At 41.0% G+C, this 23,358-nt stretch overlaps 1 protein-coding gene across 1 annotated transcript in view; it reads left to right on the top strand.

The window, feature by feature from the left end:
* LOC134659088 (ATP-dependent zinc metalloprotease YME1L) overlaps positions 1-22,308 on the top strand; it is a 36,834-nt gene extending 14,526 nt beyond the window's left edge. Inside the window, exons 9-14 of the mRNA XM_063514693.1 lie at positions 7,334-7,497; positions 10,390-10,555; positions 13,917-14,100; positions 18,264-18,412; positions 19,661-19,767; positions 22,164-22,308. Coding sequence (XP_063370763.1) covers positions 7,334-7,497; positions 10,390-10,555; positions 13,917-14,100; positions 18,264-18,412; positions 19,661-19,767; positions 22,164-22,308 — 915 coding nt within the window. The remainder of the gene's footprint in view (positions 1-7,333; positions 7,498-10,389; positions 10,556-13,916; positions 14,101-18,263; positions 18,413-19,660; positions 19,768-22,163) is intronic.
* Positions 22,309-23,358: the final 1,050 nt, after the last annotated feature.

Genomic DNA, 23,358 nt, shown 5'->3' with positions numbered 1-23,358 from the left:
TTTTACACTAGTTCGTTTTTTTAGCATTAGAAAGAAGATAAGCGAACTTAAAATGTCTTTTAATTGAAAAACGCTTTTTAATCATCAGTAATTACTTATGAAAGCAGAAGAATATAAATGATCGTATTAGATTTATAATTGTTACATATTTGCCATTATTTATTTTTAAAACGTGTTTTTCAATAAAAAGACGTCAAGATTGACTTACCTTATTTCTAATGCTAAAAAAAACGAACTATAGAATTGTAGGGACTTCTATTTGGGAAAGTATTAGAGGATGGCAGATATTTTTGGCACGTTGTTTCATGCGCTGCTATTATCGCTGATTGTACAGTCAAGTGTTAAAATATGGGTGCATGTAACTTACTTGAAAATATGTCCCTTAGTTCTTAATTTGCTGACATGAGAGCTATGGGACATATTTTTGAGTATGATGTGTGCACACATATTTTTACAGTTGTCTGTAAACCAGGGATGTTACGAATGGATATGGCAATCGCGGAACTTCCGCATTATTTTCAACATCCGCATCTGCATCCGTATAAAATCGATGCGGAGTTTAATGTAGGGCTTGCAATTCGAATATTCGAATATTCGAATTTGTCGAATATTCGACCTGTTTTGATATTCGAATATTCGGCCGCTCAGGTTTCGAATATTCGAATATTTTTTATTAAGGCCGTGCATCGAAAAATAACAGGATCTTAGAAAGGTGGCAGTGGCTAGCCCCGGAAACAAACAGTAGTGATTTTCGGATATATGTTTCTTGACTATATGATAAGACATTTCGTAGTAGTCGAAACACGAATGCTTACAATTTTCTCGATAGAAAATAAATCCAAACTTACGTGTTCATTTTTCGGTTTTAGCTTCGTGCAACTAGAAAACACATCCATATCCAGCACAACCCACCTTACAGCAAAGGTTTTCATCTCGTCTTAACTTTCAAAGAACTAAATATTAACTTATTATCCTTTACCGATGGATTTATTATCGATTTTTGATTTTATGAATTCAACAGCAAACGCCCATTTTACGCAGTTCCGTTTCTCTTTCTGTCATGCGTCAAAGTCATAAATGCATCCTTTATGCCAGTAATGTTAGATGGCCGTCGTGCCTCAAAGAGGTAAGACCTATGTCACTTCGCGCAGCGCTCCGAATTACGTAAAATTTTAATATCCAATAAACGTTGAGTCGTAACTCCATTGAGTAGTAACGGAATCGGAGGTAAACCTATGATGGTGCCTTCTTACAGGCCTATACGTTACGCATGTGTGCGTGTTTGCTAGGCTACGTCATGCTACGTCGAAATCTATACTCTTTGTCAGTTACAACGGGTTAGGAAATTTCGACAGATATTGAAATGTATCGGTAGCTGTTTGGTATTTAGCCATCAGAATCTAACCGTAACTTTTTGCTTTATTTTTGTTTGAAAATAAAATATCTATAAGAATATATTTTTTGCTTTTTTTCTATTGTAATGATAAAAATAAATCTAGTATGTTTCATGCTCAAATAATTTAAAATAATTGAATAAATATTAAAAACTAATTGATATTACTCGTTTTAATTATTATATTATTAAGTTTGTTTGAATAAAATATTTTATTTCAATAATACGAAAAGTTATTATATTTAAGTACCACTAAAAAAGGTCTCTACTTACAAAAACTCACTTGCACGGGCCGGGGTTCGAACCCGTGACCTCCGGTTTGAAAGTCGCACGCCACTACAATTTCACATAAGTAATTTACAATGACATGATACCGTGGAAAAAGTGAATATTACAATGTACTGTGTTACTATCATTTTATAGTTTATTTTGGCTTGACAAGGAGGAATGAGAAAAACGTGCAGAGCGAGAGGATTAAATCTCTCTGTCCCTTTCTTAAAGTAGCCAATCCTAATTATGACATCTGTTTTGATATTAATTCTTTGAACATAATTTGTCGATGTTCTTTTTTATATCATCGAGAAAGATTTTTATTAAAAAAATGTGTTGAATTTATATGTTTTATTTATGTTTTTTTTGCATAAATTTCATTACTTTTGACAAATTTTGATTGTGATGACAAACGATTTGATGTGATGTGTGAAACGAACCATGTGATCAACGATTTATCTAATAAAACTTCATTTAGTCGAAAAAAATAGTTGTCTACTACCGGGTGGAAAAAAATTATGGGCCCTGGAGGGAAAGTGCCTTAAAACCTTAAGTTTGCTCATTTTACTTAAATGAAACATTATTGTTTTTTAAAGAAACAACTGCATTCAAAGATTTTTGAAGTGAAAACTTCTTTAGCGGCGCTAGGCACTTTATGAGGTGGGGAAAAAATGATAAACTCGAGACAGCGTAAGGCGATCATGTGACCGTAAGGTTTAGATGGCATTTAAATCAATAAAGAAAAACTCAATGACATTACATGAAAAAGGTTATAATCTTGTACGGGCTGAAATACGAGGATCTCACAGTATTATAACTTTATATCACTCAAATATAATTCAATAAAGCTACATCTTGATGAAATCGCTAATAAAAGTGAACTCTAGTACTGGTGAATAAAACTCAAAATATCATGACCAAATAAATAAATTATTATAATTAATAAATTTGATTTTCGAATTTTAAACAAGCTCACTGACCAGCAATTTCGGAACCAAAAGTTTTCAATAGAAAGGAGGATGGGTCAATTATACATAGTGCTGCAGACATTTTGGACTAGTCATTGAGTTTTCACTTCTGTCGGCACTCCCGGAATGCAACACGTTGTTTTTTTTTAAATTCGCTTAATCGCGCCCGGGAATCGAACCTACTTTTTCCACACTATTAAAGAACACAAATGCTTTTCTTCTGGTAACTTAAATGTTCTATCTATCTTGGTGATATGTCAATGCAATCAAATAATCTGAAAAAATAACAATAACCCAATTTATGAATTCCGTTCCTTCAGAAAAATGCGAAATGTACGTACAATTTTTAGGGATATCGTACTTTTCCCAGAGACAAATTTAGTTGGCTAAGACACATTTTCACTGATTTGGGGTCTGTACTAAAAATCTAACATAATATGATAAGGACTTAATCGTTTTAAGCTCAAGAGTGAGTTTTCCTAAAGCTTTTTCTAAAAATTATGTCTTTATTAACGTTAGGAGTGCACTGCAGCATGTCAAATGTATGCCAAAATGTCAAGGGAGAGAACAATAAATTAAGTTTAAATTCCACTTCCACTCATCAGCAAAGTGATATAAGTATATCAGCAGTTTAAAGTTATTTTAGATTACAAAATTAGCGCATCAAAAAAATCAAAGTGCATAGAAAAAAAGTCTCCTGAGTCATAATAAAATTGATGTCTCTTGGGTCACCAGAAAAGTCACCAGGGAGAACGATGACCCAAATCACATTTAAAAGAAAATGTAAATTTTGTGTACTACCTACGAACATTTTTCAAAAAACTATGTTTTTATAACATATTAGACCCAGGATAGATCTAATACCTCTTTTCCTACCCCGGATAAAATGGTCGGCGACTAAAAAAGTAACTGAAACGTTACGTTATTAGGTTCACGATGCCGCGTTGTACCCTTGCCTTCGTTGCGATATGTTTGGTAAGTCAGGAGACTTAAAAAATGAGCCATGATTTTGGGACATATTAACAAATATTTTTTTGAATATATATTAATTTTAGCGGGCTGTAATAATTTACCAGTTAAATTAGATGTAAATACCTTTTTAGTTAATCGTTAATATGATATATTAGTAGCAGTAAAACACTTTATTGTACAAAAAGACATATAAAACATGAAAAAACACACATCCTTCGTATATGGTAGAATATATTTTTCACACTTATAAGTAAAAACCAAAACCGATACGCGATTGGGATACGCTCTTTTTGTATGGGATAAAAAAAAATCTCCTGGGTCACCAAGAAAAATCGACATATTAAAATAATTCAGTTCGTTTTTAAGTTCTAGTCAGATTGACTTTTTGGTTATTTGAGATAAATTACAATAACGCTTAGATTTGAAAAACATGATTTTCTATTTTGTTGCGATCGACCCGGGTAATAAAAATACGGCGAATTTGAACTGTTGTTTGTTGTCGTTGTAAAATGTATTAAAAAATAATGTAGGCACCCCTGACAATTGAAATTCAAAATTATCCAGAAAAAGCGGCCAAGTGCGAGTCGGACTCGCCCATGAAGGGTTCCGTATTTAGGGGATTTATGACGTATTAAAAAAAAAACTACTTACTAGATCTTGTTCAAACCAATTTTCGGTGGAAGTTTGCATGGTAATGTACATCATATATTTTTTTTAGTTTTATCATTCTCTTATTTTAGAAGTTACAGGGGGGGGGGGGGGGGGCACACACATTTTACCACTTTGGAAGTGTCTCTCGCGCAAACTATTCAGTTTAGAAAAAAATTATGTTAGAAACCTCAATATCATTTTTGAAGACCTATCCATAGATACCCCATACGTATGGGTTTGATGAAAAAAAAATTCAGTTTCAGTTGTTCTAAGTATGGGAAACCCCCAAAAAAAATTTTTTTTTTCTATTTTTGTGTGAAAATATAATGCGGTTCACAGAATACATCTACTTACCAAGTTTCAACAGTATAGTTCTTATAGTTTCGGAAAAAAGTGACTGTGACATACGGACGGACAGACGGACAGACAGACAGACAGACATGACGAATCTATAAGGGTTCCGTTTTTTGCCATTTGGCTACGGAACCCTAAAAATGAGTGTTTCAAAAAGGCACCCTGTATTCCTTACATACCTAAATAATCTCTTATTCAATAAAACATATAATTACTAAACACTGTGATTTATTTCAAATAAATGCAAATCGATCGGATAAAAGATATTAATACCTACCTATACAACAATGAATACGAGTACAGTCAGCTGCAATAATATGTTACACACCGAAGGCCGTTTTGCGGTAGATCATGTTAGATCTTATTTGTAGAGCCATAAGAGCGTGTCACATATATTTGCGGCCGTCGAAGAGTAACATATTATTGCAGGTGACTGTACCTATGAAAAATTCGAGGGTTAATAAAAAGCATTTCAACCAAAGCATTTATAATAATAACGACCATGGACGCCTGCAACCCCAGGGTTATTGTAACCCCATAACAATAAGGTTGAAATTTGCATTTAGTGACCGCAAAGTCAGGTGAGCGTAATCAAGTAAATCTGTTTTCATCATATTTTATCAAAAATAATCTCTTTTCTGTTCTTGTGCTATTTTCTTATTATCAATACTCTTAACTTATATGCTATATACGCTGCTGCTTCTATGATGTTAACATCTTCCAAAACAACAATAAATATGCAGGTTTATGAATTAATTATTTTATTGTTTGCTATTATGAACAAGTAACAACGCCATCTGTTTCAATTTTTTCCGAATTTAAGTTTCTGGCCGACCGCAGCGACCACGTATAATGGTAGTTAACTTCTGTAACGTTAGATGGTGCTAAAAGGTCACACAAACTTCACGTGCGGCGCGAAGCGTTTCCATGTGTGCGTGTTAGCGGGGAGGGAAGAACTAGCGGGCGTGGTTTACGAAGCGCCAGACGCGGCTGCAGTAGGCCCTTAATATAAAAAAAATCTATGTCATCCGCTGTAGTTACAGTTTCTGTGTGTTTTACGGGTATTTACAGTGAATGAGGAACGGTAGGTACCCAAATACGAAGGAAATAAGTAATATTTTTACTGTATTCCTCTCGATAGACTTCGTGAATACATTGAAACCTAACTCAATTTAAAAGAAAACTAAATCAAAAGGTATGTTATTTTTACGGTGCGTAAGTTTTAAGTTAAAGGGTCATTCTGTTTATTCAGTACAAGCGTACGTTAAGCGAATTTTTGAAGTCTAAACCTTGTCATTTATCGCAATTCTCAAATTTAATCATACCAAACCTGCCCAACTTGGTAATATAACCATGCACCTTTAGCTGACGAATAATCCACCCAGTACTCAACTAACTTTTTCCCTTAAATATTCCAATATTATATAATTAGCCGACCATTAGGAATAATAACTTGCCAAAACAAATAAAGTCAATAAAGATTCAAAATACAATGAAATTAAAGGCCTTTTTACAGGCCTCTGAGTGATTACAAGTTAATTTAAATCGGAAAATAATTACCTACTAAAAAAAATATCTTGCATACCTAGGTGTTTGGATGGTTAGTTATATTATTTCACGCAACGACGAATTTATAATAAATTTATCTAGAAATATTAAATACGTCTAATTTTGGCGTTTTACTTGTTTTTATAAATGTGGGCATCTTATAAGTAGTAGGCTGATAAAACCTAGACAATTAAGTGGATTTCTGCCAAATATCCTTAGTTTTAGCAATATGTGAAAAAAGCTTTTGAATAAAACGATAATAAACCAATTTATCGTTCCTTTTCTTATTTTTTATAATATTCGAATAATTATTCGAATATTCGAATACGTCGTCAGAAAAAGTCGAATATTCGAATATCTGAAAGTTTCGAATATTTGCAAGCCCTAGTTTAATGCGGATGTGGAACAGGTCGGTACAGGAACGTCTTAGCATCGGCGTAAGTGCTAGACTGCTAGGTAATTTAGTCATTAACCAAAAAAACCTATTAGAAATGAGCAGTCAAGCGTGAGTGGGACTTAATGTACGGAACCCTTGGAACGCGAGTCCTGTGGTGTGGGACGTTAATTAAGACAACCAATATATTTGAAGTTTTTATGTACTTACCTGTCTTGACGTCCGCATCCGCGGATGTGAGCCTTTAAAAATCCGCATCGGCATCCGCAACATCCCTGCTGTAAACAGTGAAGTAAAAACGCCCATAACCTAAAATAGTTATTTGTACAACAAGAGATCAAAGTTTGATATTTCTTCGAGTGCTTATTTTGAGTCCCGTGCAAGCGAAAGATTCTATACTAGATTGACGAGCGTAGCGAGTGAATCTAATTTAGAATCTTAAGCGTAGTAAGGGACTCAAAAGCGCACGAGATGTAAATAACTTTGATCTCGTGTAGTTCACAAAACTTTTCACCTCAGCAGTGAGAACATATTAGAGAACCCGAAAAATGTATTCCTTCTTCAACACTTACCTATTCACTCATGTTTTCTTAAGATACACCAATAATTCAGTTTTCACCTCAGCAGCTCGAACAAGGGTACTTTGCTACTTAAAAACAGTGAGCAAGATCGCATTTTGCTCATTTTGTCTCACTCAGTGAGCAAAATGCGATTTTGCTCACTGTTTTTAAGTAGCAAAGTACCCTATTTCGAGCTGCTGAGGTGAAAACGTTTTTGTTATAGGTGACCGTGCCAACACCGGACTACGGCGGCCGCCGCGAGATCCTGGAGCTGTACCTGGGCCGCGTGACGGCCCACGCCGACGTGAGCAGCGACGTGCTGGCCCGGGGCACCACCGGCTTCACCGGCGCCGACCTGGAGAACATGGTCAACCAGGCCGCTCTCAAGTTAGTATAGTTATAGGTGACCGTGCCAACACCCGTCCTGGAGCTGTACCTGGGCCGCGTGACGGCCCACGCCGACGTGAGCAGCGACGTGCTGGCCCGGGGCACCACCGGCTTCACCGGCGCCGACCTGGAGAACATGGTCAACCAGGCCGCTCTCAAGTTAGTATAGTTATAGGTGACCGTGCCAACACCCGTCCTGGAGCTGTACCTGGGCCGCGTGACGGCCCACGCCGACGTGAGCAGCGACGTGCTGGCCCGGGGCACCACCGGCTTCACCGGCGCCGACCTGGAGAACATGGTCAACCAGGCCGCTCTCAAGTTAGTATAGTTATAGGTGACCGTGCCAACACCCGTCCTGGAGCTGTACCTGGGCCGCGTGACGGCCCACGCCGACGTGAGCAGCGACGTGCTGGCCCGGGGCACCACCGGCTTCACCGGCGCCGACCTGGAGAACATGGTCAACCAGGCCGCTCTCAAGTTAGTATAGTTATAGGTGACCGTGCCAACACCCGTCCTGGAGCTGTACCTGGGCCGCGTGACGGCCCACGCCGACGTGAGCAGCGACGTGCTGGCCCGGGGCACCACCGGCTTCACCGGCGCCGACCTGGAGAACATGGTCAACCAGGCCGCTCTCAAGTTAGTATAGTTATAGGTGACCGTGCCAACACCCGTCCTGGAGCTGTACCTGGGCCGCGTGACGGCCCACGCCGACGTGAGCAGCGACGTGCTGGCCCGGGGCACCACCGGCTTCACCGGCGCCGACCTGGAGAACATGGTCAACCAGGCCGCTCTCAAGTTAGTATAGTTATAGGCCATTTATGTGAGCTTTCCTTTCAGGCCGCTCTAAAGTTAGTATAGTTATAAGTGACCGTGTCAACACCCGACTACGGCGGCCGCCGCGAGATCATGGTCAACCAGGCCGCTCTCAAGTTAGTATAGGCCATTTATGTGAGCTTTCCTTTCAAACAGGGATGTTGCGGATGCCGATTTTTTGACATCCGCGGATGCGGATGCGGATTTTTAAAGGCTCACATCCGCGGATGCGGATGTCAAGATAGGTACATAAAAAACGTCAAATATTACATTTTAGTAATTTTTATTAAAAAAACCGGCCAAGTGCGAGTCGGACTCGCGTTCCAAGGGTTCCGTACATTAAGTCCCACTCACGCTTGACTGCTAATTTCTAATAGGTTTTTTTGGCTAATGACTAAATTACCTAGCAATCTAACACTTACGCCGATGCTAAGACGTTCCTGTACCGAACTGTTCCACATCCGCATCCGCATTAAATCCGCATTGATTTTATGCGGATGCGGATGCGGATATTCGCAACATCCCTGCTTTCAAACACAAGAAAATAACTTGCCGTTTTAATTTTAGAACTAAATTTGGACCTTCGTGAGGTTAATAGTATTTTTTCTACTCCAGCACTTAAATGTGTCAATTAAATGACTGACAGTGATATCTAAAGCAATGTCATTTGAATGATTTGTCTATAGGCTCATAAGATGACTGCTAGCAGTCATCTTATGAGTATAATACAACTGCTTTATTTTTTTTTAAAGATACAAGTTCCGATCATCTTGATTGAAAGAGGTATGTTTTCATTTACAATAATAACTCTTTTTTTTTTTAAATAATAACTCAATTTTTTTTAAATAATAACTCTTTTTTTTTAATAATAACTCTTTTTTTTTAATAATAACTCTTTTTTGTTTAATAATAACTCTTTTTTTTTTTTTTTTGCTGCAGCTGTCATAGAAAAAGTAATGTATGCAACAGCTCATAATTGGTTCTTAAAATTCAAGGGTCTTTTTTTACAAAACTCGACTACGTCTCGTTTTGTAACTTCGACCCTTGAATTTTAAGAACCCTTATTATATCACTGTTGCATAAACTACTATAATGCAACCGTTGTTTAAGAGGGGTCAAAAAAGGCGAGTGGCGTGAGTAACAATTTGAGGCGAAGCCGAAGACGCCACGAGTATTTTTTGACTCAGTTAAACAACGTTGCATACAATACTTTTTTCTACGACCAAGCACTTACTTTGAAATAAAGTTGTAAATTTAACATATATTTTTCATTCAAGAAGTAGCAAAGAATGGAGGGTACGGGCGGGAAAAGAATGAATGAAATAAAAAAACATGTCTATGGTTCACTCATCTGTCAGAGATGACAATTAAAATTAGGTTGGCAACAATGTATTTCATTCAATATTTTTTAAGTGGTGATTACGCGAAGTATCGTAAAAGTGCCAAAAAGATATTGCGTGTATGCACAAATACTTTTTTGGAGAATAGACTAAAGACTTGTCTTGACAACTACATATAAGATAGCGGTTTAAAGGTGTGTGCACGACTCTTTTTTAAATGACAAATAAAAGTACGGGAGAAGAAAAACTTTTAACAAAATTATTAAATTGTACAACGGGACTTAATCGCGTATCTAAGTTTTAAGATTTACCTCCGACGTTTCGACGACGGCGTTGTCCCCGTGGTCTCGGAGAAGACTGGCTTAAGTTGACATCAGCATCTTCTAACCGCGCGAGTTTTTCCAACTACCCGCACTTGGTCTTGTTTATCAGCTTGAACGTTTTGCGCACTATAGGGATGTCACTCTGTCGACACACAACACTAACGATATTCGTTTTATCGACTGTCGATATTCGTTTACATTTACTAATGACTGGATTCCATGTGGATGAGATCTTGAAACCCTCGTCCCGATTGAAATTACTATGTTTTTTTATTTCAATGGCTTCCCGTACTTTCCTACTGTAGAAATGACGATCCGTGGACAGGATTTTAGGGTTAGGGGCGTTGTACAATTTAATAATGTGTAAAAATCGTGAAAGTTTAAATCGGTGTTTAACAAAATTGTTTTGATTGCAGGGCAGCGATAGACGGCGCAAAGACAGTCACAATGAAGTATCTAGAAGACGCGCGCGACAAGGTGCTGATGGGTCCGGAGAGACGCTCCCGGCTCCCTGATGAAGAGGCCAACACCATCACTGCGTACCATGAGGGCGGACACGCGCTTGTAGCTTACTACACCAAGGTCAGTGGACATTATTGTGGGTCCAGAGATGTTCCAGGTCTGATCAAGGACACGACAAGGTCCTGATGGGTCCGGAGAGACGCTCCCGACTACCTGATGAAGAGGCCAACACCATCACTGCGTACCATGAGGGCGGACACGCGCTTGTAGCTTACTACACCAAGGTCAGTGGACATTATTGTGGGTCCAGAGATGTCCCAGGTCAGATCAAGGACACGACAAGGTCCTGATGGGTCCGGAGAGACGCTCCCGACTACCTGATGAAGAGGCCAACACCATCACTGCGTACCATGAGGGCGGACACGCGCTTGTAGCTTACTACACCAAGGTCAGTGGACATTATTGTGGGTCCAGAGATGTCCCAGGTCAGATCAAGGACACGACAAGGTCCTGATGGGTCCGGAGAGACGCTCCCGACTCCCTGATGAAGAGGCCAACACCATCACTGCGTACCATGAGGGCGGACACGCGCTTGTAGCTTACTACACCAAGGTCAGTGGACATTATTGTGGGTCCAGACGTTCCAGGTCAGATCAAGGACGCGACAAGGTGCTGATGGGTCTGGAGAGACGCTCCCGGCTGCCTGATGAAGAGGCGATGAGGCGGATGAGGGCGAATACGTGCCTGTAACTAATTACACTAAGTCGGATAAGTTATTTTAGAATAAACTGGTCCGCGTCCAAATCTTACATTTTAGGTCAACGTTTGGCAGTTAAGCTTTGGATTCCTCCGAAAACGGTGCCGTCATATGACGGCCGTCATATAGCGGCAGCAAAAGACGGCCGTCTTTACGGTGGCGACATGTGGAAAGTACCACGGCGTCATAACACACCGTCAGCCACCAAGGTCAAAGCGGCAAATTTGAAAAATGTAGGCGCGATGGGATAACGTCCCATAGAAAATTTGAATTTCGCGCCTTTTCCTACTGACAAGATTTGCTTGATCATCTATAATTTCCTTGGAGGATGAAATATCATCAGAAGAGGAAAATAATCCTAGTACGGAATCATTTATTCAAATCTCGTGTCATTTATTCAAAATGGCGTCACCGCTATCTAATAAAACGTTCACGAAACTATCGACAAGGTCATGACGGCCGTCATCTTACGTTACGTTGACAATGAACGTAACGTAACGCCGTCTAGGAAACCGCGCCATCTTGTTTACATAGACAACGTTCTAGTGACGTCAGTCAACGCTATATAGCGGCCGTAATATGACGGCACCGTTTTCGGAGGAATCCAAAGCTTTAGTATTTTTTTTTTTATTTATACATATATCGTCGTTGTCAAATGTACCTATATCGTAAAAATGGCATTCCCTTTTTATTAAATCTGTAAAAAATTGTGGAGGTATATATTTGATGTATTTAGTTATAAGATTCACCCATCACTACATAGTATAAAACAATTAAAGTCACGTCCCGCTGTCTATCCCTATGTACGAGGGGCGTTCAATATATAATGAGAATGAGATGCAAACTCTTTAAATATTAGGAAAGTAAATACTGGCCGACAAAGCTAATCTACCTAGCTGATTGCCATGAAAAAAAAACTAACTGTTCTTTGTTTAAAAAAAAAATACGGCGATTTCTTTGCGATGCTATTGAGTACGTTAGCGAAAATGGAGAAAATTGAACTGCGCGCCGTTATCAAATACTTGTGTATGAAATTTTTTTCTATGGACCAAGTCAATTTAGATTTACGGGACACTTTAAGGTCTAATGCTCCTCCGTATTCGACAGTCGCACGTTGGTGCGCCGAATTTAGACGTGGAAGAACATCGACCATGGATCACCCCCGCTCCGGACGCCCTACTACAGCAGTAACTGAAGAAATTGTGAAAAAAGTTGAAAACTTAGTTTTGGCGGATCGTCGTGTCACGGTTCGTTTTATTGCTGAAAATGTAAAGATTTCAACGGGGAGCGTGCATAATATTTTACATGAACTCTTGGGTATGAAAAAGGTATCAGCGCGTTGGGTACCCAGAATGCTTACTGACACGCAAAAACAAACTAGAGTCGAGATTTGTCAAGAAGCTTTGGACCTGATACAGCAAGACCGGGAACTTTTTTTGGCGCGATTTATAACAATGGACGAAACATGGCTCCATCATTACGACCCTAAAACGAAACTGCAGTCTATGACATGGAAAAGGCCATCATCTCCAACTCCGAAGAAATTCAAGGTGGGCCCATCTGCCGGTAAGGTCATGGGCTCTGTTTTTTGGGATGGTAAAGGGGTCGTAATGATTGAGTATCTCGAGCATGGAGCCACTATTACGGGCTCTTTATATGCCAAACAAATAGCAACATTGCGCAATTAGATCCGTGAAAAACGGCGAGGTAAACTCTCGAAAATTGTGTTGTTCCATCAGGACAATGCACGGGCACACAAGTCCGCCGTTGCAATGGCTGCAATACGTGATGCTGGGTTCGATATCCTTAAGCATCCTCCGTATTCACCAGACCTCTCCCCTAGTGATTTCTACCTATTTCCGAGATTGAAGGAATACCTAAGAGGCAAGAAATTTGAAGACGACGACGCGGTAGTCGCTGCAATACAAGATTTTTCAAGTACTTAAGATGAAACCTTTTTTAGAAATGGAATTTTAAGTTTAGAAAAAAGATATACTAAGTGTATTATGCTAAAAGGTGACTATGTCGAAAAATAAAATAACATTTAATAAAAGTTGTATATAACATACTCATTCTCACTTTTTATTGAACGCCCCTCGTATGCTTAGATCTTTATAACTACGCAACGGATTTTGATGCGGTTTTTTTTACTAGATAGACTGATTCAAGAGGAAGGTTTATGTATAATTTGTTAACCCGTGCGAAGCCGGGGCGGGTCGCTAGTACAGTATACAGGGTGATTCATGAGACGTGAGCAGGACTAAGCCTACACAATCAGTAAATGTAAAAGAATCGTTCACCACAATATTTAAGTAAAATAATTACGCTTTTTTCTGTTGTTATACTTTTTGGTAAGGACAAATTTAATTATCTACAATCATGGATACCCTACAACATTTAATTAACAAAGATAAAACCTTTTGAACCGTTTTGACAGCACTTTGAGTATGAAGAAAATAAAATGTCACACTTGAGTGAGATACGATTTTTCAAAAGCAACCAGACTCCGATGACATTCAATATGGTATTTGTTATGGATAAAACAAAGAGGGTGACCATACATGTTGTAAATAAATCAAAATTTTTGTTAAATAGTATAAAATTAATTAAAGTTAAAGTCGCAAATACTGGTACGAAACAGTTGTTTATACCTTACTGTATGCGTAGGCTTGATCCTGCTCACGTCTCCTGAATCACCCTGTATAAAGTTCCTCTTGCTTGCAGGACGCGCACCCGCTGCACAAGGTGACCATCATCCCGCGCGGCCCGTCGCTCGGGCACACGGCCTACATCCCGGCCAAGGAGCGCTACCACGTGACCAAGCAGCAGCTGCTGGCCATGATGGACACCATGATGGGAGGCCGCGCTGCTGAGGAGCTGGTGTTCGGACCTGACAAGATCACTTCAGGTTAGTGTAGTATACAAGTTACTATACTCCATACAGCAGGCCGTCGCTCGGGCACACGGCCTACATCCCGGCCAAGGAGCGCTACCACGTGACCAAGCAGCAGCTGCTGGCCATGATGGACACCATGATGGGAGGCCGCGCTGCTGAGGAGCTGGTGTTCGGACCTGACAAGATCACTTCAGGTTAGTGTAGTATACAAGTTACTATACTACATCCAGCAGGCCGTCGCTCGGGCACACGGCCTACATCCCGGCCAAGGAGCGCTACCACGTGACCAAGCAGCAGCTGCTGGCCATGATGGACACCATGATGGGAGGCCGCGCTGCTGAGGAGCTGGTGTTCGGACCTGACAAGATCACTTCAGGTTAGTGTAGTATACAAGTTACTATACTCCATACAGCAGGCCGTCGCTCGGGCACACGGCCTACATCCCGGCCAAGGAGCGCTACCACGTGACCAAGCAGCAGCTGCTGGCCATGATGGACACCATGATGGGAGGCCGCGCTGCTGAGGAGCTGGTGTTCGGACCTGACAAGATCACTTCAGGTTAGTGTAGTATACAAGTTACTATACTACATCCAGCAGGCCGTCGCTCGGGCACACGGCCTACATCCCGGCCAAGGAGCGCTACCACGTGACCAAGCAGCAGCTGCTGGCCATGATGGACACCATGATGGGAGGCCGCGCTGCTGAGGAGCTGGTGTTCGGACCTGACAAGATCACTTCAGGTTAGTGTAGTATACAAGTTACTATACTCCATACAGCAGGCCGTCGCTCGGGCACACGGCCTACATCCCGGCCAAGGAGCGCTACCACGTGACCAAGCAGCAACTGCTGGCCATGATGGACACCATGATGGGAGGCCGCGCTGCTGAGGAGCTGGTGTTCGGACCTGACAAGATCACTTCAGGTTAGTGTAGTATACAAGTTACTATACTCCATACAGCAGGCCGTCGCTCGGGCACACGGCCTACATCCCGGCCAAGGAGCGCTACCACGTGACCAAGCAGCAGCTGCTGGCCATGATGGACACCATGATGGGAGGCCGCGCTGCTGAGGAGCTGGTGTTCGGACCTGACAAGATCACTTCAGGTTAGTGTAGTATACAAGTTACTATACTCCATACAGCAGGCCGTCGCTCGGGCACACGGCCTACATCCCGGCCAAGGAGCGCTACCACGTGACCAAGCAGCAGCTGCTGGCCATGATGGACACCATGATGGGAGGCCGCGCTGCTGAGGAGCTGGTGTTCGGACCTGACAAGATCACTTCAGGTTAGTGTAGTATACAAGTTACTATACTCCATACAGCAGGCCGTCGCTCGGGCACACGGCCTACATCCCGGCCAAGGAGCGCTACCACGTGACCAAGCAGCAGCTGCTGGCCATGATGGACACCATGATGGGAGGCCGCGCTGCTGAGGAGCTGGTGTTCGGACCTGACAAGATCACTTCAGGTTAGTGTAGTATACAAGTTACTATACTCCATACAGCAGGCCGTCGCTCGGGCACACGGCCTACATCCCGGCCAAGGAGCGCTACCACGTGACCAAGCAGCAGCTGCTGGCCATGATGGACACCATGATGGGAGGCCGGGCTGCCGAGGAGCTGGTGTTCGGACCTGACAAGATCACTTCAGGTTAGTGTAGTATACAAGTTACTATACTCCATACAGCAGGCCGTCGCTCGGGCACACGGCCTACATCCCGGCCAAGGAGCGCTACCACGTGACCAAGCAGCAGCTGCTGGCCATGATGGACACCATGATGGGAGGCCGGGCGGCCGAGGAGCTGGTGTTCGGACCTGACAAGATCACTTCAGGTTAAGATAAGATAAGATAAGAGATAGTTTATTCAAGTAGGCATAATTACAATGCGCTTATGAACGTCAAATAAAGCTAGGTAGACCGGCTCCAACCCTACACCTGCCCCGAGAAGATTTAAATCCCCCCTCAATTGCAGGAGGGTATCCCATTATGGGACCGGCAACAAACTCGGCGGGACACATCTTTTCAAAAATAATTACATCTTAGTTAGTGTATATACAAAACGTTTTCTAGAAGAGTTGTGTTAAGGCCTCACAAGATTGCTGCTGCGGATGCTGACCCCCTTCCTTCTTCCCAAAGGGCGCTTCTAGAAGGTCGCCTGGCTACTGGGTACACGTTTTTGGCTTTTGAAAATTAAATGGATCTTTTGTTTCGCTCCTAAATCATATACGAGGGGCGTTCAAAATATTCTCGGTATTGATATCTTACAACCTCTTCTAAAATTTCTTCCGTTACTGGCCGCTAAGGTTTATTCATTGACATTAAAAAAAAGTATAATTCGAAGCGAGATGTTCTTTTGTTTTTCTGCAATTGCTGAACAAACATGAACATCATGTGGGAATTGACAATGTTAACTAAATTAGAACATCGATGCGTGATAAAATTCTTGACAAAACAGGGTAAAAATCAAAAAACCATAAAAGAGGAAATGGATTGTGTTTACCGTGAGTCTGCTCCTTCTTTATCTACCATTCAAAAGTGGTCAAGCGAGTTTAAACGTGGAAGGGAGAGTGTTGAAGACGACCCTAGACCTGGCCGGCCTGTAGTAGCTACTTCACAAGAAAATATTGATAAAGTGGAAAAACTTATATTGGAAGATGGTCGAGTGAAGGTAAAATCTATAGCACAAGTAACCAATCTCTCTATTGGTACCGTACATGATATTATCCATGACCATCTTAATATGTCAAAAGTAAGTGCAAGATGGGTTCCGCGAATGCTGACTCGGCTTCAAAAAGACATGCGTGTAGCTTGTTGTTCCGATTTTATTGACCTGTGCGGTGAAAATCCTGATGAGGTGCTGCAAAGAATAGTTACTGGAGATGAAACCTGGGTTCATCATTATGACCCAGAGAGTAAACAAGAGTCCATGCAGTGGCACATTAAGGGTTCAGCTCATCCCAAGAAGTTCAAGGTCATCCCTTCAGCTGGCAAGGTCATGGCCACGATATTTTGGGATTGTGAAGGAGTATTACTGATCGATTATAAAGAAAAAGGTGTAAATATCACAGGACAGTACTACGCTAACATTCTACGTCAATTAAAGGATGCAATCAAAGAAAAGAGGCGAGGAAAGTTAACCAAAGGTGTTATGCTTCTGCATGACAACGCCCCCGTCCATACTGCTCATATTGCCAAGGCAGCTATTGTTGAATGTGGGTTTGAAACTGTTACTCACCCACCGTATAGTCCGGACTTAGCCCCCAGCGACTTCTTTTTGTTCCCCAATCTTAAAAAGGATCTGCGTGGAAATAAATTTTCCGATGATGAAGCATTGAAGGCGGCAGTGGAGGAGCATTTTTACACCAAAGATAAAAAATATTTTTATGCAGGATTAAAAAAAATAATTGATCGATCTTTTAAGTGTATGAACATAGGGGGGGAGTATATTGAAAATAAAAATATCAAACTTTTCGTACTTGTTTGTTTTCATTCTCATACCGAGAATATTTTGAACACCCCTCGTAATAATTAAAAAATCGAAAATAGTCAAAGGGCCGTAGCTATTATGGTAACATCTAATACCTTTAAACGAGCAATTCTTGTATGTATGTATATATTTCGGAGATCTCGGAAACGGCTCTAACGATTTCGATGAAATTTGCTATATGGGTGTTTTCGGAAGCGATAAATCGATTTAGCTAAGTCTTATCTCTGGGGAATCTCTTCTCTCTTTTTATATGTTTTCCGGGCGGAGCTCGGTCTCCCAGATATTACAACAATTAATTTTGTAAAAATATTTTCTATAATGTCAATATCTGACTACTTTGGAAAAGCGGTCCTCCACCATCGTCTTAAGTAATAACTTTTTTCTACTCGTCGACTGCAATGTCCATTACTGAGTGCCACCTAGTCCATCCACTGGGCCTTACTGAAAATCAGCGTCGCGGAGTGTGCCATGTGGCTCGTACCGTGACACCTAGCTGAGTGAGGACCATTTAGCGCAACCTCTCATTTTGTGTTCTCTTTTGTTAGTTTTTAAGTTTGTTATTGTGCTAATAAATGCTCTTTCTTTCTTTCAATGCTTGAATTAAGACTTCGTATACCAAAGTGAAATCGCATACTTTTTTCACTATGGGACCCAAACTCAAGTATAATATTGATTGTATGATTTCTAGGGGCCTCGTCGGACCTGAAGCAAGCCACGTCCATCGCGCAGCACATGGTCCGCGAGTGGGGCATGAGCGAGCGCGTGGGGCTCCGCAGCATGGAGCCCTCGAGGGGCCAGCCCTCGCAGCCCGCGCTGGGGCCTCAGACCAACGAACTGGTAAGACCTTGTTTCCATACATACATCCATCCATACATACAAGCATAGGCCAAAGGTAAAAGCGCCATATAGCCGAGAATGGCATTTTCTTGATTCTCGAGCCACGTTTTTTCCTTAGACTTTATTCATTTTATACGAAGTTATAGTGACGTCCCACGGATAAAGGTACCTTATGGCCGTTGGCGCTTACGCTATTATTAACGCCGCTCCGCCGCCGTGCGCTATTATTATTGCGGCGCTGCCATAAGGTACCTTTTGCCGTGGAACGTCACTATAACTTCGTATAAAATGAATAAAGTCTAAGGAAAAAACGTGGCTCGAGAATCAAGAAAATGTCATTCTCGGCTAGATGGCGCTTTTACTTTTGGCCTATGCTTGGCTTGGCTAGATAGCGTTGATGACACCGTTTGATATTTAAAAATTTTAACATATATCAGTGAAAGAACATGGGTGAAAAACAAATAAAAAATAATTTATCCATATAAATATAAATACATTTGAAGGAAAACATCGTGAGGAAACCGGACTAATCCTAATACGGGGCCTAGTTTACCCTCCGGGTTGGAAGGTCAGATGGCAGTCGCTTTCGTAAAAACTAGTGCCCACGCCAATTACTGGGATTAGTTGGCAAGCGGACCCCAGGCTCCCATGAGCCGTGGCAAAATGCCGGGACAACGCGAGGAAGACAATGATAAATATAAATACATTTTTGATATTTTGATACTTTTCTATTTTAGTTTTAATCGTGTGTCGATAGATGGCAGTAAATTTACTGTGACTACAATTTCAATTGGAGGAGGGTATCCCAATATAACTGAATCATATAACTGAATTGAGGAAAAAAACCCGACACGATCGATTACGTAACTTAGCCAACCTTCCGACATTTGCAGTTGCAAAAACAAACAATGTATACGGACAGAGAGTGTGGAAATGCGTCTTACCGAGCACCTTGAATAGATTTTCAAAGGAACTATTAAAACTTATAGAAGGACGGACGAGTAAACAAGCTAGAAATATTATTAAAAAATACCTAGTTAAAATGAGAGGGCAGTGCACCGAAATCACTTAATTACGGTCTTGTCTATTATGTACCTAACCATTAAAAATGAATTTGTAAATAATTTAAGACTCCTTAACTCAAAAATCTTTTTAAGTTAAGATTAGTAGTAGTAGTTTTTTTTTATATGGGACCGGCAACGAACTCGGACAGATGGAATGGCACTCTAATATGTGTTTGGTTGTCAGGTGGACACGGAGATCAAGAAGCTGTTGTCAGAAAGTTACGAACGCGCGAAGACCATCCTCCGAACACACGCCAAGGAACACAAGGCGCTCGCCGAGGCGCTGCTCAAGTACGTATATTGTGCAATATACAGGGTGGCCAACTTAGAGGTGTATACCTTTTTTTTGCCGCCATTTTATTTTGGCGGTAAATATGACAGTTATTGCATGAAAATTAGTTTGTGTAGATACGGCAAATTTATTATGGAGCGTTTTACGATGGAACGACGTGTTTTAATCATTAAAAACAATAGAAACATTAAAAATAACGTTTCCCGGTCGATTAATTTCGAGAAACGGTGACATTGACTGGCCCCCAAGATAGCCCGATTTAACAGCTCCTGACTTTTTTCTGTGGGGCTATCTAAAGGGACGTGTCTATGCTAATAGGCCAACGAACCTTCAGCAATTAAAACAAAATATTCGAAACACTGTCGCTGAGATAACACCAGAAATGTGTGAAAAAGTGATGAAAAACGCGATGAAAAGGGTTCGCATCTGCCATGCTGCTAGAGGTGGACATTTGTCTGACATTATTTTCCATGTGTAATTGCTGACCCTGCATATTATATTTAACAAGGAATACTTAATATTTTGTATGTTTTATAGAATAAAATTTCAAAAATAAAGTGTATACCTCTTATTTGGCCACCCTGTATATGTGGGTCGGGCGAACTCAAACAACTCAAAATTACTTTAGAAACTTATATTATTGGAAAAACACAGAAATATTACACGGTCACATCGTACGTCCGAAATCAGTCTCCCCGAAGTCCCGGTTACAATTCAAAATCTGCCCATGGCGTTTTGCTGTCTCGCTCACACGCACTGACACTCAGCATCATACTCTCTCATTCACACATCGTTCATTCCACAGTTCGTTCTCTCACTCACTCGTTCACTCTTTACGTTCCAATCCACGCATCCTCCAGATATTTCCTTTATTTCTCTTCAAACCTAAGGTAGGTTAATTTATAATCCATACCAGGCGTGTCTCACTCCGCGATTTCGTCGCTTTGCTACAGGTAGCTAAAAGTACATCCGTTCGGCCCCAATTTTGGGGAAAGCCATAAGCCGCGCGTGGCGCTGTCGCCACCTAGCGGCCATATCTGTGCCGATCGTAACAGACGCGTTTTGTTAGAGATTGAGTCTTTTGTACTTAGACTATTATTTATTCTGTGTCCATACTAATATTATAAGTGCGAAAGTGTGTCTGTCTGTTACCTCTTTACGCTTAAACCGCTGAAGCGATTTAGTTGAAATTTGGCATAGAAATAGAGTCCCGAGGAAGAACATAGGATAGTTTTTATGCCGGAAATCATCCTCGAAAAGAGTGCAAAGGGGGGTGGAATTAAAAGAATTAATGATTTGCCTAATAATTAAAGTAACCAATGTGCAAATTGAATGATTGCTATTAACAGTATCCAGGCGCTAACTTACTTCCGGTCAATAATTGCAGTTTTTAGTAGGTAATAAATACCTAAATGAATCATGAATCTAGTATTAAACTGGATCGGGCACGAGTAGTGGGGATAACTGACAGAACGGGATAGTCTTATGTATCTTTCAGTAGGAGTAGCAGCGAAAGCGCTATTATTGTTTGTCCTTGTCACACATTTTTTTTATTCCCCACCGTAAATTAGAATGGATGATCGGTCGAATTGATTTGTTGCCCACCATAACAAATAAATTCGACCAATCATTGCGTCGCATTGCGTATGTTTTGTCCCTCACGGAGGCACGCGTAGACCACTTCTATAGGATGCTATCTTCTACAGTGTCATTCAATAGAACTTGCTAACTAGGTAAACAAAAGATACTAGTAAATTGACATTTAGTGTCAATTTCAGTATGGCTGTTTGTTTACATAGTCAGCAAACTCTATTGAATGACACTTTATGGTCCCTATCAATGATATTATATAACTATAGATAGGTTATACTCATACTTGAGGAGCAGAAAAAATACTTCCATATTTATTTCTGTGCCTACGAAGAAATCTGTTATTTTTGATTAACTTTCTCATTCCATCCATCTTTGGCACACTCGTTGTTAAACATAAGGTCGTCTCTTTCTCTTTCGGCGTGCGGGAGCTCGTTAGCACGTGCACATTTCTCGCTTGTCCAGCCGCGTTTGAAGGCAATTTGTTCAATTTGTCACAAGCGCCTCAATTTTGGAACGCCTACAATCTATCTTGAGTTATAAATCATTGGTCCCTATAATGTTCGAAAAAGGTAATAAATATTGGATGTTTTTTTTATAGTGAGGTGAGTTTTCACTTCTATCGGCACTCCCGGAGTGCAACCGTTGTTGCTTGTTTTTAATAGAGTGATTCAAAAGGAAGGTTTATGTATAATTTGTCAACCCGTGCGAAGCCGGGGCGGGTCGCCAGTTACATATAAAATAGCCAAGGAGGCTCGCGGGCCGCAGATGTATGATATCTATTTCAGTTTTTTTTTTGTCGTAGATACGAGACTCTGGACTTGGAGGACATCAAGGCTATAATGAACGGGGACAAGCCGGCGCACGATAAGGGCCGCGCCACGCGCGAGCCCGCGCCCGCGCCCGCGCCGCCGCTGCTGCCGCCGCAACCGCAGCCCCAGCCCGCGTAGCCACAGGTACAGCCTGACCAGTAATATATGATAATCATACCTCGCAACCGAGCTAGCAAATCTGTAGCAGTTGTACGTCAGGGTTATCACTACTACGCATAAACTAAAGTACAAAAAATATATTTTCTTTGTTTTCAAACACACCAATATTATCAAGCAATAAAAATTCCATGTTAATATTTGAAATAAATGCGAAAAAAAAACGTGATTTTATAAACAAAATAACAGATACATTGAGACGCATCTAATATTGACATTGACCTGTTAATTTATATTATTTGACAGTAAATTGAACCGGGTTATATCGGAAGAGGGTCAACAAGGTTCTCGATCAATTTTATTAATCTTACATACAATAAAGTTAAAGCAAAATGTTTCATCATAATCGCCAACCCTGACACAAAACTGTCATATGCTACGGTTTTGCTAGCTCCGTTGCGGGGTATGATGATAATTGTCAAGAGGGCGCCGTTATTCTCATGTATAGGGTGACAATTCAGTGTAGTATGAAAAAATTAGTTCCAGTGAAATTCCGCAACATGGCGCACCCTCAATAGATCCTGGTTCACCTATACAGTCACCATCAGATACTCATACTCATAGGGAGCAGGGATGTTGCGAACATCCGCATCCGCAACCGCGGAACTTCCGCATTATTTACAACATCCGCATCCGCATAAAATTGATGCGGAGCTTATGCGGATGCGGATGTCGAACAAGTCGGTACAGGAACGTCTTAGCGGCGGCGTAAGTGCTAGCTAATTTCCTCATTACCTATCACGAAATCGCCTAGATCCAGAAAAGTCGGCGAAATTACTGTTTATTAAATATAACGCACCTAAGTATATTCTTGATCAAATAAACGTTTCGTTTTTTTAAATAAAAAAATACTAAAAATGTAATTTGTGACGTTTTCTAAGTACCTAATCTTGACATCCGCATCCGCATCCGCAGATGTGAGCCTTTAAATATCCGCATCCGCAACATCCCTGATAGGGAGCGTTCAAGTATTACGTGACGCAATTTTTGGACATTTTTGACCCCCCCTCC

This window comes from Cydia amplana, chromosome 24 (genome assembly GCF_948474715.1).
Source record: "Cydia amplana chromosome 24, ilCydAmpl1.1, whole genome shotgun sequence".
NCBI lineage: Eukaryota > Metazoa > Arthropoda > Insecta > Lepidoptera > Tortricidae > Cydia > Cydia amplana.
This window is presented reverse-complemented; position numbering and strand designations above follow the sequence as displayed.